Source organism: Grampus griseus, assembly GCF_964374135.1.
Source record: "Grampus griseus genome assembly, chromosome: 2".
Taxonomy (NCBI): Eukaryota; Metazoa; Chordata; class Mammalia; order Artiodactyla; family Delphinidae; genus Grampus; species Grampus griseus.
In genome coordinates this window covers 115819685-115845832 of record NC_139018.1, presented here as the reverse complement: position 1 = coordinate 115845832, position 26148 = coordinate 115819685, and the positions used below count along the sequence as shown (strand labels likewise).

Below are 26148 nucleotides of genomic sequence, written 5' to 3'. Positions count from 1 at the left end.
GCAGTGAGAGCAATTCATAGTATATTCCTGGAACACATGAAATAGTGATTAGGAATTGAGACAATCTAAGGAGGCCCATGGGCAGCCTTAGACATTGGAAATCTGACAGTATCTGCTCCAGAAAAGGTCAAAGAAAACATCTTTTCCAATCTGTGGGATGATTCTTGATGGTATGGGAGAGTCAAACCTTTCGACTCTCACTTTCTGATTAATGCTTGACCGGTCTCCTATTCTATCAGAGGGGCTGTCATACATTCTTCCCCAGGCTTTGTATGCCTAGCAGTCTACTTTTCAGGCATCCTCTTTGACTGCCAGTCTTCAGAATCAGAAGGGACCCTAGAGATCATTTAATCCAGCTTCTTTGGGAAGGTTATACATATTAACCAAGGTAAATTAGTGGCAAGACCATGGAAGTTTCTTGCATATGATGGTATTTTTAAAATACCCTTTGAAGGCTTGTGGACCAAAGGTCACACTCACTAATCACCTCAGGTCATAAGTGAAAAACATGGAATTAGTGAGTGAGTAGAGCAGGAGTTAGAGAAGTTGGCAGCTTTTCAAGTCCTAGGGTTGAAGCTTCACAGAATAACTAATTTTGAAGGCTGTGAGTTTCCCATTCCAGTCATACCCACACTCAAACACAGACATGATTTATGCTATAGCTAGACATCATTCTGGGGATTATCTTTGCCTTTCCTCTCTACTATTTCTGATTACCCTTTAGTTGCTGCATAAGAACTGACACATGAGTCAGATTTTTCCTTTGCTAGTAGCCCATGAGATCAGTGCTGCAAACCTGTCCCAGCTCCACCCAAACCCCTGGTCATACTCTCACCTCTGCCTTCCCACACGTGCCTGGAGCACTCCTGTCTTGCTTGAGCAGCTCTCCTCCCCCACAGCCTAGTTCAAATGTTAGCTTTTCTCCAACTTTCCCTGACTCTTTCCAGCAGTGTCCACTCCCTCGGTGCAATGTGGCTCTATACATACCCTCTGTTGGGGCTTCTTACACGTCCCTTTAACCCTTTGGGGGTCTGGTTCCCTCTTGAGGTCAATCTCCATGTTCATTTTTGTGTCATGCTTTTCCATTTCTATCTCACCTTCCCCTTAGGTAGGATATAAAACATGTAACATGCTAATGTAAATATCTGTTGACTGATTGAATAAACTTTCCTTTAACCCTGTAATTCTGAAAGGAAGTGGAAGTTACGAATTTCCCCCACTCTGACCAGGAGCAAGTTCTTAACATTGTTTCTAGAGGAAGTTTAGGGAGACTTTGCAGAATTCACCAAGCGTGAAGTAGATATGCTGACTCTGAAGGCATCAGATAGGCCTGATGTTACGAGATACATGCCTGACCATGGAGCTCACACCCCTTCTCCATCCTCTGCCTGGTTACGGTTTCTTACCTGGTGTTTGGAGCAGCATCTTCTAAATTGAGTTGGTCTTTTCTGGGTCTACAGGGTAGGACCTCCCTTCACTTCATACAAGTTGGAGAAGTCCAGAGGACCAACAGCAGGGAAGACTTTTACCCTGGCTCTGCTAGAAGATTGTTGACTGGTTGTTGAGATTGAAGGGCAGTCAGTGATCAAGTACTCAAAGTCCCTTGGACAAAGATGGTACTAGACACTGCTCCCTGATCCCGTCCAGTGTCTTGCTAAGGATGTTAGTGTTGCCCTGTATTGGGCACTAATTCACCTACTCTGATCTTTGTGTGTTATTACTTTATCTGCTTCTGAGCAGGAGATTGTCAATACCTCTGGCCGCTTCATCATCATCAATAGGGAGAATTACACTGAGCTGAGCATCACAAACCTGCAGATCACAGAAGATCCTGGCGAGTATGAATGTAATGCTACCAACTCCATTGGCTCTGCCTCCGTTGTCACCATCCTCAGGGTACGGAGCCACCTGGCCCCACTCTGGCCCTTCCTGGGAATTCTGGCGGAAATCATCATCCTTGTGGTGATCATTGTTGTGTATGAAAAGAGGAAGAGGCCAGATGAAGTTCCTGACGGTAAGAACATCCCTACAAAATAGCTGTGCTGTTGGGGCTGGTTTCCAAGCCGTGGGGTGGTTTCCAAGCACCCAAAGAGGACTATAAGAATGTTGGGATTCAGTCCCAAAAGGAGAGAAGGAAAAAGTCTTATACTGGTTCCTCACCCCCTACCCCTAAGATTAGCCACCTTGAGCTATAATTATTAGCTCTGTTCTCCATGTGGGTGTTCTCCAACCCCAGTCCCATCTGCCCTTCAGGCCCCTTGTGGGGAATGGGCAGTTGTCAGTCTCTTTGTTCAGCTCTGTCCTCCTTCAATACAGATCATCAGGCAGATTGAGCTTGAGGAGAATCCAAGTCAAGCCTAGAAGCCACCCCAAGATCGCAGGCCACCTGGCCTTTCAGGCAGATTTAAGGTATCTAATTGGTTGTCACATGGTTGCCTGGTATAGCCCCTGTAGGTAACTGCCCTAGTCCAGTCAGACTGTTATTGGGAAAAGCCATTGGAACAAGCCACTTTTTGGTTCCCTTGGTTGGTCCCTTCAGAAGGTTTTCAAGGTTTGTGGTGAAGCAGGCCCCTGCCATTTGGCTTTTTTGTCTGTCTCACAGACAAGAATGGTGGAGAGCATCTGATGCATTACCATCCCCAGTTTAAGACAGATAGCTAAGTAGTAACACCTGGAGTCCCTGCCTGACATGGCACCCTCAAGCTGGCCCAGTGTCCCAGAAGGGAGTGGATAATAGCAGCAGAACCAAAGCCAATTGTTAGTCATTGGAAAGAATAAGAATCTTAGATGGTTAGACATGCTTAGAGTCAGAAAAGGTCCTGGAAGTTATGTTTTTTGTTATGGATGTTCTATTTCTAACCCTGTGATTATAATGTGGGGGGGACTACTGATGGAGACTTGCACCAGTAGTACTTCAGATTCCTCACTAGCTCCCCAGCCCCATCCTCTTACCCTATAATAGCATCAGCGAAAACAAATTAATTGGCCAGCCAACTATCACCACCACTTGCCTGTCACTGATTGGACTGGAAGGGTATGCACGTAAACTCAGTGCCTTGGGTGATGGGGAGGATGCCAACTCTAGTCTGACTGTTCTGGGCCTGTGCTTGTGCACTGTGGTGCTGTACCCTGCCCCAGAGAGCTGTCTGTGTCCCTGTGGCTGGCCAGGACCCAGTGCCAGCCATGTGTGTCAGCAGAGAATGCTAAGGGAGGTCTGGTGCTCCCTCAGGAAGAGCGCAGCCCTGAAGGCGTGCCAGTGGCTCAAGAGTCTCTGGAAGGACATGTTTGAGAGCAGCAGCCACCTCGCCTTCTTTTCCTTTCTTCTCAGCAGCTCCTAAGTCTCTCTGCCTGCACTAGGTAGAGCGAGTATTATAGTGAGGCTGGTGAAAAGGTTATTTGGTGACACTAGCGATGTATGTGGGGAGACTTGGTGGACTTCCATCCAAATGTACATTCACCAGTGAACTAGATGGAGGAATGGGATGGACGTCAGCTGGAAGCAGATGGGCCTTTGTAAATACGTGGGCTTGTGCCCTGCAACATAAGAGTGTCCTGGGATATTTACTTTCTTTCTCCTGGGTCCACAGAACTGCTATTCTATGAAGCAAAAGTGCTTTCTTAGGATTTTCATATATGCATAATGCTTTTCTAAATTTCTCTTTCTTGTTGCAAATTAGGACTTCCAAGGCTGAGTACCTATGTCTAGATCTGAGAGTAGAGGGGGAGAGTTGCCTGTCAGTGTGTTTTCAGCGTTGGCTTATTAGGAGCAGTCATGCCTCACTCCTGAAAAGGGCTGAATGCTTTTGCTTTGCTAAATATCGCCTTTCTCAGCTTTCCCTTTGGAAAAATTGAGATGCAAAAAGTCAGTAGGAAAAGGTAAAAATGGGCTTCAAAACCTGACTCTTTACTTTAAGACAAGGCTGGCTGCCCCTCTCTTGGCAGAGTGACACATTGGCTTAGCTTGTCCCTGTTGGAGGTTCTTGTTGTCTTTGCAGGAAGCTGTTTCACTTACCAGGTTGCTATCCCAGCATATGTGGAAGAGACCGTCAGGTTAGATTTGAGGAATGGTTAGTATTGGTTCTATCTGACAAGTGCAGGCACCTGCCCAGGGAAAGCAGCTTTTTTTTTTTTAAGAGCTCCATGGCTGTTGAACACAAATGGGGACGAGTTATACAAGACACCTGTGGCCAGCAAATAACAGCTTCCTGGAGGGAAAATACTCTTTTAAGATAAATTATTATAGGCAGTGAATGAATCCTATGTAAAAGAGATGACTGCAGGGTAAGTGCAAAGTAAAACCTTCTTGCTCTAGTGTCTTAGAAGAATACTGTAATGCAAGCAGCTTTTACTTTGTTGTTATTATTGAATTGGGGCAAAAAATCTGGGATGCTGGAATTACTGCAATGTTTGCCTTCTCTCTGTTCCCCTCCTGACAGCCAGCACTGTCCAGGCTCCATTCTCTATCACATGCCCTTGCTTGAGCATTTCCATCCCATAGTTTTCTTCTTTGTCTTTCTGCCTCTTTTTCTCAGACTGCTCCCTAGTCCTGCCCTCCCCTTTTTTCTTCTCTCCTGGAAGTAATTTTTTTGAAAATTTGATTGTTCCTCCGTGAGTTTTCCTTATGCCGTGTCTTTTTCTTCTTTAGCCAGTTTCCCCTCAACTCCTGTGCAATTCACAAGAGCAAACTCACTTCATATGCTTTCCTCCCATATGCCCTTCTTCAAATTTACATATAGATATATGCATACGCTCCTTTTTGGAATGAATGAGCGGGTACCTTATACAGATTTGGGGTTTTAGGGGTGATGAATTTTTACCTGTCAGACAACCGTTCGTAATTCTGTGTTGACTTATTTATACCATTGTGAAAATTGATTTTTTAAAAAAATAAGCCTGACATGCTTCTCCTCTGCCAAATGAATACACTATTATCAAGATATAGCAGTGATTTATTTCTGACTCACTGGACCTTTTTTTATATGAAAAAAGTTCATATAAAACTCATAGTATTCATATTTGGGCAGTCTGTGAGTTTTTGGTAACTCGGTGCTGTACTAGAAAAGCACTAAGGGAACAATACAAAAGTATAAAAACACAAATTTAAACTTATATAGTTTAGCCTGAGTATGTTTCACTAGAAGAGCAAATATTGCTTTAGATTTCTCACATAGAAAATACTTAGGGTTAAGGTTTAGCTGCTTCCAGGGGGTAAAAAAGGCCCATGACTTTTTGTCTACTGGAGTATACTCAGGACATTTTGTAAGTGAAACTTACATCTAAATCCCTTTCAGTCACTGTTACAGTGTCTTTGAGGACTGGTGCCCCAGTGGGTTGTCTTGTAGGTAGATTATCTGCATATCACCTTTAACCTTCAATGTTTTTAGTAACAGGTGAATTGTGGAGCCAAGTAAGGGCTTTGTTTTTTCAGTTTACTCACCTTCTGACTACATTCTCTGGAAATGTTAAATGATAATTCTCTAAAAAGACGAGATACAACTAGCATCCCTCTAGCCTTCCATCTACCTTACAGCTGGACATACGTTTGGAGCTCACCTTGTGTGTTGGTTCCCTGCTGACTGAACCCAGAGAGTGATTAGTGTGCCTCTCGGGAGTGAACCTGCTTAGTTGCTGGGGCCTTCAGTTCTGCTGCACATTTTACTGACCTCGATTGAAAACAGTAGGAGCTGATTTAAGAGAAGTGCTGGCATCAAAAAGAGTTTTCCATTATCACGTTAGGGAGATAATTTTATAAGCAAGTATAGGCACTCTTCCTTTAAGTTACTGGTATAAAAGATACTTGAGGTTTTGTGGGAACCATTTTTAGTGGCTGTGATGTATCCAAACTCTTTTTAACACTTTAGAATTAAGAGCTAGTCTAATGTTCCAAAATCAGTTAAATGGTCAAAACATTGGTAGCATATGAAGCTTTACAAAAGGACAGGAATGTTGGAAAAGGAATGTGACTTTTAAAAATGATATGTGAAACACATGTGTTGTCTCTTAACCAGGGGTCATCTGGGTCAGTAACAAGCTACCTTAGGAAGAAAATACAATAGGACTGAATAAGGAAGGAAATTGAAAATAATTGTTACTCTCTTTTGGGTTTAATGCTGCTCTGCTGAGATCAGGCAAAATTTAAGTGGGTTTAGAAACCATAAATCCTCATCCTCAGTGAGATGAAGGCAGTGAAAAAGGAGCTTTGACCAGACAGTCAACTTACTTTGACATTAAAGCCATCTTTTTGGAGGTGGTATTGTATCAGGTAATCTGTTATTTACTAGGCATTGCAGAGCACCCTTCCAGATTCTGAGGCGATGTAGGGGAATGAGGGCTCTAAGTGCATTCGGTTGGGAAGACAACATTCAGCTGAATCAATCAGTGTGTGCAACAGGTCCACCAGGAACTTCACTCATAAGATGGATTCCAGAAGCATCTTGTTTCCACTCTCCCCCAGCCCTCTTCCTCTCGTCTAGTCAGTGGCTGTGAGTAATACCCAGCTGGAGAGAACAGTCATTGTTTAAGCGGCTGTCTTTTGCCCTGAGGGTTTGGGGGTATGTTGATATTTGTCGGTTACTATGACTTCTTTTTTTTCCCCCCTCAATTGCATCAAACCCTTAAAACATGGTGGTAAGTGAGCGATATGCATGCTTTTGGAGTTTGTTTAATCTCCGCTTCAGTCTATACGATGCACAGTTCATAATGTTAACACTTTTCTTCAAGTTTACTTCATTCACTTTCACAACTAATTTGGATTTCAGTTTGCTGTTTAATCCTCATTTACTTTCATTTTCTTACCTTTTATCTGTAGTTCTGTTCTTTCCCTCTCTCCTGATTTCCTTGTTAGAGGTCAAGTTGTTGTTTTTGTTTGACCTGTAAAGGGAGAGTGGTGCTGCAGATAGTGATTCAGTCCAGGAAAGTGGGAGACTTGAGGCTCTGCTCTTTGTTCCTTATAAATGTGGAAGTGGATTCGGGGAGAGAGATGAAGGGGCTCGTGAGACGTAGGCACAAATGTGAACAGCAACTGCTCCCACTTGCAGGCATGGCAGCTACACCAGAGCCACTGTTGCTAAAACCCCTCATGCAGCCCTTTGCACGTTATCGCCTTGTTGGGCTGGAAAATGACGTTATTAGTCAGACACCAGGGCGTACATATATCCCAATTACTGAAGAAAGAAAAGCTCATGGTGTGAAGTGCTTGGGTTAGTGCTGAAGTGTCACGCTTTGAAAAGATTAGCTTGGCTATCGCAATTCCCTCTCCCCTTTTTTTCTCTTAAAATTGGGAGTAGATTGGTGATATTCTTGAATCAGCTACCTTGCTTTAGAATTTTGTGTTTTCGGGTGCACAGCCAGAGCACTAAAAATATTCTAAGTTTGCTCCTGTGTCCTTTCCTGTAAGTCCCAGAAGTGCTTAGTTCCTAGCATGTAGCTGAGCTGGTTTGGCCAGGATGCTGAGAGCGTTAGGGTGTTGTGGTGAGGGAGGATCTAGGCTGGGCTCGTGGGTCTCAGTACCTGGTATGTCTTTGTATATCTCCACTGTATACACAGTACACAGATGTCTTGGGTGTCTGAGTCTTAAGTTTGTTCTCTGTACTGTTCGATAGTGTACTATTGTTAGTAGTAGAATCCTGTGGACACTGGTGTGTTGCTAGCCTATTGTTCTGGCTAAGTCACTGGTTTGTGGTTAGTTTTGTTTCTGTTTTGTTTTGTTTTTTTTCTTTTTTTTGAAATCTTTTTTTGCTCCAGTCACTGTGTGTGCTGGCGGTGGCTTTGCCTCTCCGTTGCCTCAAAGGAACAGGTGGAGCAATGTCTCCCTCTGACAGACATTACTCCTGACGTGTGCTCCTGCAGATGCCTACACTGAGACTGTAATCTCCATAACTGCTTCATGTGCACCAAGCCCCCTTGTGGAATCCTGCTGAGAGTTTTTCTAGAAGCCTTCAGTTCTAAATCATTTAGTCTACCTGACGTTTGTAAAATAAAAAGAAACTAAGAGCACTTAACTTGCTTTTCCCCACCTTTGTGGGCCTTAAAAAAAATCTGTGTGTGTGTGTACAGACACACACACACACACACACACACACACACACACACACACATATCCCTGGTTAAAGGGGACCAAGTTGCCCTTAGTTGAAACAGGAAGGAAAAACTTACAAATCAGAATCAGAAAATACCAATTTAAGAAGGCACCTAAACTCAGATAATGTAAGCTTTTCGATTAAAAAGAAAAAAGATAACTCATGGCTCATCTGGGTTTGGGTTCTGGTTTTGGCCAGGGCACAAGAGTGAGCCAGTTTTTCTATCTGAAGTCTATTCTAGAGGGATGTCAGCACCATTCAGCTTTCCCTGGTCTGTCACAGAACATCCTCTGGTCTACCTACACTTGTAGCTGGCATAGCCTAGCCTGTCTGACCCAGTATTAGGTTGAACCATTGTGGCTTCCTCTATCTCATTCTCCAGACTAAAGACTCTCCTAAAGATAACAAAACAGCAAGAACAGTGTCCTTTGGGGAAGTGAGGATGTGTGTAAACATATAGATTACACATCCATCTGCATTGCAGGATTGAGCCAAAACTATACATGCATTCACCACAAGAAAACAAACAGCAGGATTTTACAACTGAAATGTTGGTTTGTCTTCTCATCTACTTAAGAGTGAACCACTGGAACTTGGGGACAAGATGAGTATAATGATATTGCAGCCTATCTGTCCGCTACAGTTGCAGTTTTTCATGACAAGCATTCAAAGTGTTAACTAAAATCATTGAAACAACATACCTGCCATTAAAAACCTGAATCTAGAAATAATAACTCCATGAGTGTTTTGCACCTCCAGATGGAATGGCCTTGAATAAATGCTATGAATAGCCATGTTTGCCACTTGCCGTTTGCTGTTCTGTTAATCCCTGTGCAGAGTCTCACAATTTTCTCCCTTCTTCTTCTGTCTCTCAATGGATTATTAAAACCTGAACACCTGTGTAGACGATGAACCAGCTGGGCCAATGTAAGTAGTTTATTCGACATTGATTCAGTAGTTTCTGGTTGGGTTATTATGTATTTGCCGTTTAATCAAAGGGCTAGCTAAGATTGTAGGGGAAGACAGTGAGTGGAAACAGTGTTGCAGTGTAGACTTCTTAGCCAGACATGGAGTCGACTGAGAGTTGACTGATTGCCATTTGATTCCCAGGACAGGCAGTACAGTTTTTTTAGTAGCAATACAAAGTGGAATACCATGCAAAAAAAATGTTTAAAATTTTGCACACCCCATATGTTTAAATTGATAATGTGGGGTAAATCACCAGTATATCTGAGACTTCAGGTTTTGTTAAAGTTAATTTCAAGCTCGACTGTAGCATGGATAAACTGCCTGGCTCCATTAAATTGCGTGTATCCAAGAGACAAAATTGCAAATTTTGAATCAATCCAAGATTAGCAGAATCTTCTAGAGTTGGGGACTAAGTCAGAGGCAGGCAAACAGTGGCCAAATTATTAAGTGCCAGAGGGCACAGCACTGCCTGTATATAATTGAGTATCTTTTATCATTTGAGAAGAGACAGTGGTGTTGAGTAGAGAAAAAACTACTATTTCACCTTTATAGTAATTATAGTTTACAAGTCAAAGGGAAAGTTACCGGTATATCGTCTGCCTTGGGAGTCAAAAGGATCTATTAATTTAAGGTATGTAGGCACTTTACACAGGAATATTAATTGTGTATTAATATTGTGCAATAAAACTTACTATACCAGGGATGGCAGTAAGTGGAAGACTCCCTGTATTTCCGTGTGTTATACTTTCAAAAGTTGCTACTGACCTTGAGTTTAACTCTTGTAAATGCAATTTTTCCTCCAAAGGAAAACCAACTCTACCAACAATCACAAAGATAAAAACTTGCGCCAGAGAAACACAAATTAAGTACTACTTGTAACGTAAGTATGGCCTTCTTTAGAAATTTTAAAAAATTATATTCAAATGAATGTGCCTCTGTTGACCTTATTAAAAATTCTTCAGTAGTTGGTGTTATGTTGCAAGATCCTTTAGTTGATTTCAAGAGCAGCCAATACTGGTGGAACAAGTTGTCTGTCCAGTATAGCAGCTGGAAAGGAAGATTTTCAGCTGAGCTCTTTCACTTATTTACATAAATGCTTTTCAGAGTATGTATGATGTTTCAAAACATCACTTTACCACTTTACTTACATCTTTAAAAAGAGGTAAAAGTGAAATTGTCACCTTAGGTGGATTATTCTGAGGCCAGTTGGTCCCACTTTGCTTCTGAGGGCAAGGCAAGAATGGTGGCCAGGGACAGCTGGGCTGGAGTACCTTCTGGTTAGGCACGTGGAGATCTGAATTCCTCACCGCATCCCTGAGCATGCTGTTTGAACCAAAGCTTTGTTTTATAGGCACTTGGTGTAGTCTTAAGTAATAGTGCATATTCTAATTTCTAAATACTCTTCCTTCACAGATCCTTAGGTTCCTGAAACTGGTGGCAACATGACCTGCTAAATTTTCTGCTTGTACCTCTTTGGTTCTTTCCCTTTCAAGTGAGCAGCACCATGATGACTGTCTAAAGCATGCCTTATTTAGCCTCTCCTGTAAGGGTGACCTAGCCAGGTACATTTTAAACAATGCTTCAGTGTAGAAGGTGTAAACTATTTTGGGCTTGATGTGCTGTGAATGTTGCTTTTTTTTTTTCCCCCTTTGGTAGAATATTTAAATAGAAGTAAAAAGGTCCTCTGAGGATCAGATCATGCATGCACCGTTTTTTACTTAATGCAGCTGTTAAATTGGCAAAGCTCTAAAATGCACTGCTGCCATCTAGTGACACATTTTTGTAAAGTACAGCAAAACCTACAGATATATACAGTATATAAATATATATATATATTTATATTTTTGGGGTGGGAGAAATCCAAAATAAAATAAATGCTTGTTTCATTTTTAAGCTGCTGATACTCATTCCTTACTGTATGTTGTCAGATGAGGAAACTGTTCAGTTCTGGTACATAAAGATGAGTAATATAAACTGAAATCTATAATTTTAAGGGCTTAACCTATGACTTTGATAAGAAGCTGGAACAGTCCACTGAATGGATGTAATGAACTGCAGTATATATGTATGATTGCTTTTTAAGTCATTATTTTTTCTTTTGTTAAATCATGTAAATTTAGATCCTTTTGCACTGATGTGTTGAACCTGATTGTACATTCAATTAAGGCAAACTTTTATAATTTACCTTTTGTTTTCAATGACCTTGAAATGTTACAGCATGGTATTCTATGCAACTAGTTATACTTTGAGGTTGACACTGTATTTTTTCATTGATTGATTGAGTGTAGATTTTCACACCCGGCAGGGTTCTCACACGGTGCGTATTGGTAGATGCATGTACTTGTGTTTTGTGTAATTGTTGAAGTGCAATGATGTATAAAAAAGTGGATTCACCTGTTTTTAAAAATAAAACTGATAAAAGGTGTTGGAATAATACTCTTTATTCTAGTATCTTCTCTAGTCTTAGGAGGAAGCATTTTTTCCATTGCACTGAAGTTCCTCAGTTCTGTATGTATATAGAATGTTAGTTGCTCAGCTCTGTCAGCTTTTTTAGTTCCTTTTCCACCTCTTCCACAAATGCTGGGAAATTCTGATCCATGAGGCACAAGCGTAGAAAGGGGCCTAACTCTTCCGTGTTCCATGCAGATTGTTCATAGACCACGGGCAGCTCCTCTGATGCCAGGAGAGACTGTGGGGATTCCAGAAGAGTAGTTTATTAGAGATTACAGGAGAAAGCAACAGCCTGAATAATAGAACACAAACTTTGCCTTAAGGAAAGATTTGGGAAATAGACACCAAAAATTAGTGTTAATTAGCTTTGCAGAGTTCCTTTACATAATGTTTCTAAATATACAAAGTGAGATAAACTTGTATCCTTAGGTATTTCAAGTATATTAATGAAACGATTTGCAAAGTTAAGATTCTGCTTCAGTGAAGAGTATGGTGCTGATAAGTTTGTGGACTGATAAAGCCTGTTGATGAATGGACGCCACTAACTTACTTCATCCTTCCCACCTTATAGGTGGAAAAATGGGTGTGAGCAGTTCATCATATGGAAACTGGGTTCTGAATGTAATACAGAGAGGTCACAAACTGACCATCCCAAGGACACAATTATCTCGCTTTTTCTGGTCCTATCCATGAAGCTTGACAAGTAGAGGCATGTATCCATCACCACAATCAAGACAGAACATTTCCACCACCCCCAGGAAGTCCCTCATGCTACCTGCTCTTGTCAGACCCTCAACCCTTGGCAACCATGATCTGTTTTCCATACCTTATAGTTTTGCCTTTTCCAGAACGTCATATAATGTGTGTTTTTCACATGCTATTTGACATTTGTAGGCCTTCTTTGGTAACTTGTATTTTAACACCATTTGACTAAGCTGCCAATATTTAAATATTAGGAGAGTTCAAATAAAAGTCTGACTGAGCTTGGCTATTTGGAAGATAAGGTGACATTGGATCCACAGTCCCACGTGACGAAGATGGCTCCAGCTCTGTACGTGGTTCAATTACGTCTGGGCCTTTGACTCAGCGTTCTTATTCTCTCCTCATGTTAATTCTACTTAGGTAGGTGGTTTCTACCCTTTCCATGGCATGGTTTGGTATATATGTATACAACTGACATTTCTCTAAGAACTATCTATAATAGAAATTGATTTTTCTAAATTCAAACCAGACTGTATCTAAAAGGTAGAAAGAAGAAAATGAAAGTAAAATGGAGCCCTGTTCTCCAGTGAGAGCCACTGTTAACATGTTAGTGTATCTCCTTCCAAACTTACGTTGTGTTTTTACTACAAAAATCATGCATGCTATTTTGTAGCCTTTTAAAAAACAATGTTCTATGAATATCTTTCCTTGTCAACAGATATAGACATCACTTTTAATGACTACATTTTTATCCTGCCTATGGTTATAGCACTCTTTAACCACTCAGTATCCTATTAGTGAATAATTACGTTTCCAGTTTTACTATAAAAAACACTGAAAAACATCCTTGTATGTATATTTGTGTAGATGAAATGGTATTATAGGTAATAAGATATAAAGTTAAATTTTATCTATATTGCTGAGTTGCTTTCAAAGAGTTTTACCAAACTTATATTCAAAGAACAACTTGTCTAGAAGGTTAGAGCAAACAAGTAACATATCTGAGCTCCCAGCCTGGTGGTGCTTCTTCTTTATACATGGTTCTTCTATATGATGTAAATAAACTGGGCTGAGGTACACCTTTTATAGCAACTGATACTTCCTGAATAAGGATGTCACACACTGCCTTGCTCATGAATTTTTTTCTGTGGCTCAGCCACTGTAACCCCAGTGCAGATATGAGGCTACAAACTGGGCACTATAACGTCTGCCCTGTGATTGTCCATTTATTTTGAGTGAGTGGTGAGCCAGATGGAGAAAACACCTGTTTCTTATACCACTGTTAGCACAGTTTAATAGATAAAGAGGAAATTCATCCTTGAATATTGAATTCCATGCAGAACTCTGTGGAAAGCATAGGCTGAGAGCCTGCTGTCAAGCACAGCAGGGAATGCAGTGAGGAGGAGACCACCTCCAGGAGCTCCAGCAGACCAGGCCTCAGGAACCCTGAGCCTGAATGAATAGTTCTGCAGGAGTCTGTGGTAACAGCAGACTGCAAGGGGAGAGGGCATGTCTGAAAGCAGTTCTGTGGTAACAAGAGTTGAATCCTCCCGGGTCTCCACACATCCTTAGCTGAGATCCTCACACTGAATATCTGCCCCTACAGAAACTATCTTGATATGACTCCGAATTCATATTGATATTTATCTTAGAAGAGTTTCCAAATTTCGTTTCCAAAATTAAATTGAAATTCTTACCTGTATTCCTCTTTCTGGGATAGGTGGTGAATAAATTCTTTATCTCACACATTTAAAGGCTAACACTATAGGCCACTCTTCATCTTTTATTTCCTCAGGAGAATAGTTCTTCAGTATGTGTCATCGTGTTTAATCTTACAACAAGGGTAGGTGGAGATGGCCTGTCTCTGTCTTTACCATCTTCTATAGCAACACTTTAAGTTACTGTTCTAGAACAATGGATTGAACAGAGGGATACAAATTCTTCAGGATCACTGTTTTTCCTGACATGAAAACTGAACATGGAAATAGGCCCTACCTGAGCTAACCAGGCCACTGAGGTCCTTCCTCTTGGAGTGCCTGTGCCAGCTGGTACCCACCGTTGCTGCTCCAGGTTCTGGTGTGACTGCTTTCATGTTCAAAGAAAGAAAACATCAGTAAAAGTGGTAAGATCATTGTTGGTGTAGTCTGTCCTGGTTTAAGCTTGGCTATTACTTGATTTACCACAGTAGAGGTACAGACAGAGTTTAAATCTGAGGCGCCTGCCCTTATGTTCCTTATGTCTGTTCCTTATGTCTCATAGGCTGGCAGTGCTTTTTCTTGTCTGACACCGTGGTGTACTTCTGTCTTCAGAGGCCCAGCCCAGGACCATGTGCTGGTACTGGAGGGCAGTGGACATTGCCCAGCTTCTGATAATCATGATTTGTCACCTTCTAAAAATTATTACTCAAGTAATACATGTTCACTGCGAAAAAGGGAAAAAACCCTATAGTTGCAAGATAATCTCACATTTTTAATAAAAGTTAAAAAAAATCTCATTTTAGACATTCTGAGGGAATGAGTTCTTCTGTTAGTAAAATTCCTAGATATCTTCATTCAACAATGTTTTGTGCCTACTGTGTACTAGACACTGGGGTGATAAAGGGAAGGGAGCCACAAAGAACAAGGTAAGAGGTCCAGCCCTCAAGAACCTACAGCCCAGTAAGAACTTAGCAAGTCAGGAAGTGCTGGAATGGAGGTAAATATAAGACTTAAGGCTTAGAGTGGAGGGGAGTACAGGAGGGGTGTGTGCGCTAAGCATGAAGGGTAGGAATGCTTTAGAGTCCAAGCTGCTTCAAAGGAACCTGCTATAGGAGGGTTTGTTCTCTAGCAGAACACACGGGATGTTTTCTAGGCAAACAGAGTGAATAAGGTATAGAAGGAGGCCTGGAGGCATAAGAGGCTCGGAGGGCTGCTTCTACCTAAAAGCACAAACTTTTCCAAGAGCCCCATCACTCCTCCTTCCTAGCCACATGTCTGCAGGCCTCGTTATGTTTTGGATATATGTGGTGCTTGTAGTGCTAATCTCCAGACAGTTGCGAGCTAGTGGTATCACTCAGGGAGAATCCAAGACCCTCCCTGGAAGGTGTCTCTATCAGCAGCATGTTCTGACTGCCAGAAGTAAATGTTCTACATGGAAGCTGACTGTTGCTAGTTAGTGCGTATTAGCAGAAATGCATATCTGGAAGCATCAAAAATGGGGTGGCAGGACAGAGAGGAAGGAAAGAACAAAGAGAAAAGAAAACTAGTCAAGAATACTAAAATAAAAATGAGCAAAAAGGTAAGGGACTTTAATGAGTCTAGAATCCTTAGGCAAGCCCCATTTCTCTATTTAGTTTCCTTATCTGGAAAAGTCAGACTCTAGTGTTTCTTCCAGCTCTGATATTTGATGTTTTCCTAGGAGACACATCAGTTCAGTTCACACTGTGTTCTTCAAACAACTGGGAAAGACATCAACCAAAATTCATATGCCATCCACACTGACCTATAGCCAAGTGCGATGGAAGCAGCTGAGGCTACTGGGGTGGCCCTAAGGATTGGACAGTCCTCTGCCCAAGTGCAGAGAGATGGAAGGTTCTGTGCACACAGGAATGAGCCCCTGGCTGCTTTCTGCTGGACTTCCTGTGCTAACAGAGGAAAGCGTTCACCTAGGAACTGCCCCCCCTCTCTGAGTACACTGGGTTGCCTTAGAAGCCCTCAGGTTGAGAAATACCTGGTTAGGCCACAATTAGTAAAATTACAAGGCTGAGGAAAAGTAAAAAAATAAGAGCCAGGAAGTGACTCAAGAACTTGAAATAGAAAGACATGGAATTATCTCTATTTGCAAAGAAGAGAATAACTGTTTTAGACAAAAGAAAATATATAGGCCAGAGCTTGCACCTCTTGAATTGGATTCTGAAAAAGGGAGCATGATAGCAAATTTGCACAGCAGCAGCTAAGGGCAAGCCTTAGGAGTTTTTGGCATTAGGAAGACTAGAATATTCTAGGTAGTGCTTCACAATGCCTGCATGCTGGTGAATTAACCCAGTAGCTTTATCTTGTCTCCTGCTCTGCAGCATCAGACACTCTGTCTTATCATGGCCCTATTGACTCATGAGTTCTTACCCTCAGTAATAACTGACTAGGATGCTCATTCGTTCATTTGCAAGGGAAGGCAGATCTGAAACGGTAACAGCACTGGCAGTAATAGTAATAATGGATCATGTTATTTAGGTATTTGCCAGATGTTGTCCTAGCTGCTTATAGACAATTTCAGTCTCACCATTTTACAGATGAGTGACTTGCATGAGATCACGTAGCTACTAACAGGGCTAGGATTCAAACCTAGATCCATTTTGATTCCAAAGCCTGTGGTCTTTGCACAACACTGTGCCATCTCATCTACTCAGAACACCAAACTACAGATCAGAGGAAGACTTGAATATGGAATCAAGAAAAGACATGAAAGTTTTGTCATAAGCAAGAAAGTACCTTATAATAAGCCATTCCATCCCATTTGTAGAGAGGGGATTCTTAAAGAATACAGCAGCAGCTGATGAGGCAAAAATGTTTTAAACTAGATCCAGGGTTTGTAAAAAAAAAAAAAAAAAAAACAAACCAGCTTTAGTGTTAAGACATGTTCACAACAAAAGTCATGCAGAAACAAATGAAGAAGAATTCTAAAACATCATCAAAATTTGATATGGCAGGGCTTCCCTGGTGGCGCAGTGGTTGAGAGTCCGCCTGCCGATGTAGGGGACATGGATTCGTGCCCGGTCCGGGAAGATCCCACATGCCGCAGAGCGGCTGGGCCCGTGAGCCACGGCCGCTGAGCCTGTGCTCCGCAATGGGAGAGGCCACAGCAGTGAGAGGCCCGCGTACCGCAAAAAAAAAAAAAAAAAAATTTGATATGGCAAATTAAACATAGTCAAGAAGAAATCATACAGTACTTGTTTAAAGAAAAACACTTTATGATAAATAATGTAAATCTATGTTCACCCCAGATAAACTATGAAAAGAAAGTTGGTGTAAAGGTGAAATGTCTTGGCCCAGTGAGTTTAAGGGGAACTTCCAGGATGAAGTGATGGAAAGCCAGGTTTGGAAAATCATTACTCAAAATAGAAAATAAGAAAACCCAGCTTGAAACTAGAATTTCATCCCAGGAGCAGAGGTAGCTTATGCTAGCAGCATGTGGGACTATGCCAAAGAAATGCTAGAATATGTACCTCGAGGAGAAATTCTGTAATAAAGATTCCCAAACTTTTATCACAAGACTCCTTTACACTTACAAACGGCTTTTGTTTTGAGTTATATGTGATATTTATCTGTTAGAAATTAAAACAAAAATTTTAAATATTCATTTAAATCTTATAAAACCATTATATGTTATATTAAAAACATTTTAATGAAAACTATATTTCCTAACAAAAATATAATGACTTTTGCAAATCTCTTTAATATCTAACTGGACTCTCCTCCTATCCCCTCATGCACTCAATCTGCTGACACACGTTGTTCTGGTTGAAGTATATGAAAAAAATCTGGCTTCACAGAGATATATAGATGGAAAGTTTTTTTTTAAAAATGGGTTTTTCAGTTAATTGTGGATATTCCTTGATATGACACCAAAACTCAACAAGTGGTAGTTTCTTAAAGGTTATTTTCAAGGTAGAATCTGAAATCACAGCAAGGAATTTTTTATACTCTGTTATACTAAAATCCTTTGGTCTAAGCAATCTCTGTACTGTTTTTCATAGCAGTTGTACCAATTTACATTCCCACCAAGAGTGCACCAGTGGTTCTCTTTACTCCACATCTTGTCTTATTGGTAATAGCCATTCTGACAGGTGTGATGATATCTCATTGTGGGTTTTTTTTTATCGTTTTATTTTTATTCAAACATGAATAAGTACAAAATAATATGAAATACATGAAGACATAAATAATGGTACATTGATCATTTGAGTATCCACTATTGATTTTAAGATAATAAAAAACAGCATTAACTTTGAAGTCATTAATGTTTTTTCAAACTTTTTATTTTATATTGGAGAAGCGATATCATATGTTTGTCTTTCTCTGACTTCACTCAGTATGACAATTTCTAGGTCCATGTTGCTGCAAAATGGCATTATTTCATTCTTTTTAATGGCTGAGTAATAGTTCATTGTATATATGTACCACATCTTCTTTATTCATTCCCCTGTAGATGGACATTTAGGTTGCTTCCATGTCTTGGCTATTGTAAACAGTGCTACAGTGAACACTGGGGTGCATGTATCCTTTAGGACTATGTTTTTCTCCAGATATATGCCCAGGAGTGGGATTGGAGGATCATATGGTAGCTCTATTTTTAGTTTTTTAAGGAACCTCCATACGGTTCTCCATAGTAGCTGTATCAATTTACATTCCCACCAACAGTGCAAGAGAGTTCCCTTTTCTCCACACCCTCTCCAGCATTTGTTGTTTGTAGATTCTCTGATGATGCTCATTCTAACTGGTGTGAGGTGATACCTCGTAGTTTTGATTTGCATTTCTCTAATAGTTGAGCAGCTTTTCATGTGCTTCTTGGCCATCTGTATGTCTTCTTTGGAGAAATGTCTATTTAGGTCTTCTGCCCATTTTTGGATTGGGTTTTTTTTTTTACTATTGAGCTTCATGAGCTGTTTATATATTTTGGAGATTAATCCTTTGTCCGTTGATTCATTTGCAAATATTTTCTCCCATTCTGAGGGTTGCCTTTTCGTCTTGTTTATGGTTTCCTTTCCTGTGCAAAAGCTTTGAAGTTTCATTAGGTCCCACTTGTTTGTTTTTGTTTTTATTTCCATTACTCTAGGAGGTGGATCAAAAAAGATCTTGCTGTGACTTATGTCAAAGAATGTTCTTCCTATGTTTTCCTCTAAGAGTTTTATAGTGTCCGGTCTTACATTTAGGTCTCTAATCCATTTTGAGTTTATTTTTGTGTATGGTGTTAGGGAGTGTTCTAATTTCATTCTTTTACATGTAGCTGTCCAGTTTTCCCAGCACCACTTACTGAAGAAACTGTCTTTTCTCCATTGTATATCTTTGCCTCCTTTGTCATAGATTAGTTGACCATAGGTGCGTGGGTTTACCTCTGGGCTTTCTATCTTGTTCCAGTGATCTGTGTTTCTGTTTTTGTGCCAGTACCATATTGTCTTGATTACTGTAGCTTTGTAGTACAGTCTGAAGTCAGGGAGTCTCATTCCTCCAGCTCTGTTTTTTTCCTTCAAGACTGCTTTGGCTATTCGGGGTCTTTTGTGTCTCCATACAAATTTTAAGATGATTTGTTCTAGTTCCATAAAACATGCCATTGGTAATCTGATAGGGATTGCATTGAATCTGTAGATTGCTTTGGGTAGTATAGTCATTTTCACAATATCGACTCTTCCAATCCAAGAACATGGTATATCTCTGCATCTGTTGGTATCATCTTTAATTTCTTTCATCAGTGTCTTATGGTTTTCTGCATACGGGTCTTTTGTCTCTAGGTAGGTTTATTCCTAGGTATTTTATTCTTTTTGTTGCAAAGGTAAATGGGAGTGTTCCCATAATTTCTCTTTCAGATTTTTCCTCATTAGTATATAGGAATGCAAAAGATTTCTGTGCATTAATTTTGTATCCTGCAACTTTACCAAATTCATTGATTAGCTCTAGTAGTTTTCTGGTGGCATTTTTAGGATTCTCTATGTATAGTATCATGTCATCTGCAAACAGTGACAGTTTTACTTCTTCTTTTCCAATTTGTATTCCTTTTACTTATTTTTCTTCTCTGCCGTGGCTAGGACTTCCAAAACTATGTTGAATAATAGCAGTGAGAGTGGACATCCCTGTCTCGTTCCTGGTCTTAGAGGAAATGCTTTCAATTTTTCACCATTGAGAATGATGTTTGCTGTGGGTTTGTTGTATATGGCCTTTATTATGTTGAGGTACCTTCCCTCTATGCCCACTTTCTGGAGAGTTTTTATCATAAATGGGTGTTGAATTTTGTCAAAAGCTTTTTCTGCATCTATTGAGATGATTATATGGTTTTTATTCTTCAATTTGTTAATATGGTTTATCAAATTGACTGATTTGCCTATATTGAAGAACCCTTGCATCCCTGGGATAAATCCTACTTGATCATGGTGTATGATCCTTTTAATGTGTTGTTGGATTCTGTTTGCTAGTATTTTGTTGAGGATTTTTGCATCTCTATTCATCAGTGATATTGGTCTGTAGTTTTCTTTTTTTGTAGTATCTTTGTCTGGTTTTGGTATCAGGGTGATGGTGGCCTCATAGAATGAGTTTGGCAGTGTTCCTTCCTCTGCAGTTTTTTGGAAGAGTTTGAGAAGGATGGGTGTTAGCTCTTTTCTAAATGATAGAATTCACCTGTGAAGCCATCTGGTCCTGGACTTTTGTTTGTTGGAAGATTTTTAATCACAGTTTCAATTTCATTACTTGTGATTGGTCTGTTCATATTTTCTGTTTCTTCCTGGTTCAATCTTGGAATGTTATACCTTTCTAAGAATTTGTCCATTTCTTCCAGGTTGTCCATTTTATTGGCATAGAGTTGCTTGTAGTAGTCTCTTAGGATGCTTTGTATTTCTGCGGTGTCTGTTGTAACTTCTTTTTCATTTCTAATTTTATTGATTTGAGTCCTCTCCCTCTTTTTCTTGATGAGTCTGGCTAGTGGTTTATCAATTTTGTTTCTCTTCTGAAAGAACCAGCTTTTAGTTTTATTGATCTTTGCTATTGTTTTGTTTTTATTTCATTGATTTCTGCTCTGATCTTTATGATTTCTTTCCTTCTGCTAACTTTGGGTTTTGTTTGTTCTTCTTTCTCTAGTTCCTTTAGGTGTAAGGTTAGATTATTTATTTGAGATTTTTCTTATTTCTTGAGGTAGGCTTGTATAGCTATAAACTTCCCTCTTAGAACTGGTTTTGCTGCATCCCATAGGTTTTGGATTGTCGTGTTTTCATTGTCATTTGTCTCTAGGTATTTTTTGAGGAGATGGGGAAGGAGAATGAGTGAAATAGGTAAGGGAGATTAAGGGGTACAAAAGTAAATAAATAGACTCCATTAGTCTGTTTTGCACTTTGAAAAATTTGTGATCTTTTTACTTTTTTTAAATTTCTTTTTGGCTGCGTTGTGTCTTTGTTGCTACGTGCAGGCTTTCTCTGGTTGCAGCGAGCAGGGGCTACTTTTCATTGCAGCACGTGGGCTTCACATTGTGGTGGCTTCTCTTGATGTGGAGCACAGGCTCTAGGTGCGTGGGCTTCAGCAGTCGCAGTATGCAGGCTCAGTAGTTGCAGCACATAGGCCCTAGAGCGTGCGGGCTTCAGTAGTTATGGCACGTGGGGTCAGTAGTTGCGGTGCGCGGGCTCAGTAGTTGTGGTGCACGGGCTTAGCTGCTCCGTGGCACGTGGCATCTTCCTGGGATCGAACCCACGTCCCCTGCATCGGCAGGTGTATTCTTAACCACTGCACCACCAGGGAAGTCCCTATTTTGCACTTTGGGTCTTTCATCCATGCATGATTTTGTAGCATCATATATTCGTCACTTGAAAAATACTGCTTCGCTGGACTATACAGATCTCCCAAATGTTGAAACATTTTGCACTTAATTATTTTAAAGATCACGTTCACTAGTAGTACCATCAGGAAGGTCTTCTGGGTTAGGAAGCTGTGAAGCTCAAGTGGCAGATACAAGTTTTCCAGGATTCTAATTTTCACTCGAACAGCTTCTTTCATCATTATCGATAAATAATATCAGTTGTTTTCTTAAAATGACAGGCTCACTTCATTCGAGAAAATGTCACCAAACACCCAAATCTGAATAACCAGAGTTTGTCCGTTCAAGTAATACGGTGTTCCATGAAGAAGGAGGTGGTTCAGCACCCAATGCATTCATACAGGTGCTTTCCAGGAGAAAGCCATCGTGCTTCAGAATACAGATGGTTTTGTTAGTTGGTTCTTACTTCAGTGACCAGTGAAAAACCTGACTGCGTACAGTTGGATACCACTGCCTTGATCTGTGCTAAGGTGACAGCAGGTTTGCTCACAATGCTTTTGTCCCATTAACACAAATATCCATATAGCAAAAGGGCTAACATCTTAATATCAGAAATACTGTGGACTTTGTGGACCCTGGAAAAGGTCTCAGGGAAGGGTCTGTGGATCATGCTTTGAGAACCACTGTTCTATAGTGACACCCATAATACACCTGGGACTCCCAGCTAATCTAATTCCTAGTATTACAGGTAGCTACAGTGAGACTCAAATTAAAAAAAAAAATAAATCACTGTGTCTTCTTTGGAAAAAAACGTCTATTCAGGTCCTCTGCCCATTTTTTAATCAGATTGTTTGGGTCTTTTTTGATACTGAGTTGTATGAGTTCTTGTAATTTTGGATATTAACCCTTTATTGGATGTATCATTTGCAAATACCTTCTCCCATTCAATAGGTTGCCCATTTGTTCTGGTGAGGATTTCCTTCACTGTGCAAAGCTTTTTTTTAGATGGATGCAGTCCCATTTATTTATTTTTGCTTTTGTTGCCCTTGCCTGAGGTGCATGGAAAGATGCTCAACGTCACTCATCATCAGGGAAATGCAATCGAACCACAAGATATTACCTCACAACTGTCAGAATGGCTGTCATCAAAAAGACAAGAAATAATAAGTGTCAGTGAGGATGTGGAGAAAAAGGAACTCATGCACAGGTGGTGGGAATGTAAATTGGTAGCTACTATGCAAAACAGTATGGTAGTTCCTCAAAAAATTAAAAATGGAACTACCATATGATCTAGTAATTACACTCTGGGTATTTATCCGAAGCAAACAAAAACACTAATAAAAGATATATGCACCCCTGTGTTCAGTGCAGCATTATTTATAGTAGCCAAGATACAGAAGCAACCTATGTGTACATCAATAAATGACTGGGTAAGATGAGGTCTGTGTGTGTATATGTATACACACACACACACACAACGGAATATATACACAAATGAGGTATATATACACACTAAAATATGTGGAATCTAAAAAACAAAGCAAACGAACAAATGAAACAAACAGACTCATCAATACAGAGAACAAATGTGGTTGCAGAGTGGGGGGCGATGGGCAAACTAAGTGAAAGGGATTAAGAGGCACAAACTTCCAGTTATGAGTCACAGACCTAATGTCAGCACAGGGAATATAGTCAATAATATTTTAATAACTTTGTATGGTGACAGATGGTAACTAGACTTACTGTGATCTTTTGTAATGTATAAAACTATCATCACTATACTGTACACCTGAAACATACTATAAGTTAATTATACATCAATAAAAATAAGTCAATCAACATTAGATATCCTTAACTTACAAACCTGGTGGACTCAGCAAATTCCGCTGTGATTTTGGCCCCCATAGAGCATTAACTTGTCAGGCTTCTCGTACAGCCACACCCTCGCCTACTTACATCATGCTGTGGTGGGATGCTCTGCACACAGCCCTTCCGTTGGCTTTCACCTGTCCACAGTGGGCTAGGACCCAGCCTGAGCTCCTGGCTGATTCCGTCAGGCACCTGGACAGTGAGGTACTGGGCCAGGTTCTGCACGCAGCTGCAGCAGTGTTCCAGCGCCTGCTCCTTTGAGCCTCCACTAAACTGCACCCGGAACATACGACTCTTGTTCTGTGTGACAAATCAGAAGATATCCTCAGTGACCCTCGTGTCCTATCACTTTACTTTTATTTACTGTGAGGTCTTCCCTTTGTTTGAAGGGGAAGAGGTATGAATAAGGGAGTAGTTACCCTAGATTGTTGATGTGGGTATAGAAAAGCCATTAGTTTTCTTCTCCCTTTTGGGAGCTGTTCCTCATACTAAACTCATTTCCCTCAAGGAACTGGCAGACATCAGCAAAAATGGAAAAGCCCATATCATAAAGACCAGGAAGGTCACTATACTGACTGCAGTAAAAGATCAATGTTTTGTCTTACTTTGGAACAAAGGTTTCATACCATCTGATTCCTCAGGTGGAAAATCAGTGAAGCTAATAGTCCTGGCTCAACAAAGTTTTCCAAACCTGAGTATATAAAAGAGCTAACCAGGTAGGTACACATTAAACAAGCCAGTGAATTTGAAAAACAAAACGGGATAAGGGGACAGGCAAATGCTGAGAGCTAATGTATCTCATATTAATAATCTGTAGTGCCCTTTATCCTTAAAGAGGCCAGACTTAATGTACAAATCACACAGACAAATGAATCACATGTTGCCTTTAATTTGCTGTATGAGTTACATCCCCTGGCAAGTCCACAAATACGGGAGAGATGCAATTCAAATTTTTAGAAGTGGCAACTACATCAAATTTATTTAATTGTAAGTTTAAAAATAGAACTAAATTGTAACAATAACAACAATAAACCTATTATTTTAATAGAATGTTTCCTTTTTCTAGTCTGATATCCTGCCTAGTTTTAGAGGACTCAGCTTACACAAAAGCCACCCCAAATGGGTGGTATGTATTGTGTACCTTTGTTCAATTTCTTCTGTGAAGAAATTCAGATGCTAACAGTAACAGCATTTTTCATTTATTAAATACACAAGTCACACTGCTAACTGGAAAATGTTTCTAACCACAGTTAACAAAATCCTGAAAGTTCCTATAAGTGAAAATCCTTGATTTTCCTGTTCACAGTTTACCCTATTTAAATTTTTAGATAAAGCCATCAAGCAAAGCCACATCTTTAGGATATAGAAAACTTGGCATGGCTAAGTAGTGGTAAGGTATCATGTCTAGAAGAATAGACACCACTCCCCCTTTACTGCCTCTGTTGGGTTCTCTTCATTTTTTAATACGTTTAATTTTTTTCTCCTGAGTATAAAAGTAATCCATTATCACTGCCCCCTCCAACAGTGAAAAAATATGAATATTTTTCTTATGTGTATTAGTCATTCGTATTTTTTCGTTTGTGTATTGCCTATTCACTTCCTCAGCCATTTTTCTCTTGGATGAATAATCCCCAAATTATCAAGAGTCTTTGAAAGCTAACTTTCCTTAAGGAAGGGGAAAGAACTGATAAGAGAACTCTACATTCAGGTTTTGGTAATTCTATTAGTCTTCTGTGAAACTGAGCTTTCTTGTTTACAATTAATTAGTTGTTTCCAGCTCACCCTAGTTTAGACTGTACCTGGGTACATCTATATGAAATACCTTTATATTAGCTATTTCCATGATGATTCTGTAATTATCTAACCTTTTGAGAAATAATCACATAAAAAATTATGCCTCATAGCTAGATGAAAGCTATATGTAGAAACACAATTATTAAGTATATAAGTAGAGCAGAAATCTCAGACCACTTGTCTAGAGGTATCTATATACATATATATGTGAGTGTACATTAAGAATGAGTTCAGACAGTTAAGGGTTTCTTTGAAATGTAGTTCCAAGAAGTGACAGGGAAGGTTTTATGTCTGATAGCCTAACTGATGTTTTGCTCCATGTTTGCTTCTGTAAAATTCTCGGACAGAATTTGAGCTTATCATCAGAAACCAGAAATACCACTTCAATACATGTGGACCCAAGATAAAGCCAAGGTACATCAGGAAAAATCTGAAAATGAGATATCTTCATCCCACATCCTTAGTGTCACAATAGAAAACCTGCCACATGGTTAACACAAAGGACTCCTAGGTTGAAAATCTTGATGAGATTTATTTTTATACCATAATTAAAAGTCAGAAAGAGCTCCTTGTTGTGAAATGAAAGTTTTTCAAGTATATACTAACAGCCATGAACTGTCCCAAATAAACAGTCTCCAGTGTCTATCATCTATGGAGATTAGCTCAAAATAATACACACACACACATTGGCCACGCCACACGACTTGTGGGATCTCAGTTCCCCTACCAGGGATTAAACCCAGGCCCTTGGCAGTGAAAGCATGGAGTCCCAACCCCTGGACCACCAGCGAATTCCCCA

The 26148-nt window shown here is 40.2% G+C and overlaps 2 protein-coding genes across 4 annotated transcripts in view; one reads left to right on the top strand and one right to left on the bottom strand.

Moving 5' to 3' along the window:
- Positions 1–11469, top strand: part of NPTN (neuroplastin) — a 55658-nt gene extending 44189 nt beyond the window's left edge. For both annotated transcript variants that reach the window (XM_082647501.1, XM_082647502.1), the window contains 4 exons: positions 1741–2014; positions 8984–9005; positions 9853–9927; positions 10461–11469. In XM_082647501.1, coding sequence (XP_082503627.1) covers positions 1741–2014; positions 8984–9005; positions 9853–9913 — 357 coding nt within the window. In that variant the 3' untranslated portion in view covers positions 9914–9927; positions 10461–11469. The remainder of the gene's footprint in view (positions 1–1740; positions 2015–8983; positions 9006–9852; positions 9928–10460) is intronic.
- A 102-nt stretch (positions 11470–11571) lies between these two features.
- Positions 11572–26148, bottom strand: part of REC114 (REC114 meiotic recombination protein) — a gene marked incomplete at both ends in the record, with an annotated part of 96485 nt that continues 81908 nt past the window's right edge. For both annotated transcript variants that reach the window (XM_082647600.1, XM_082647601.1), the window contains 3 exons: positions 11572–11736; positions 14196–14282; positions 23643–23855. In XM_082647600.1, the coding sequence (XP_082503726.1) occupies positions 11572–11736; positions 14196–14282; positions 23643–23855 (465 nt within the window). The remainder of the gene's footprint in view (positions 11737–14195; positions 14283–23642; positions 23856–26148) is intronic.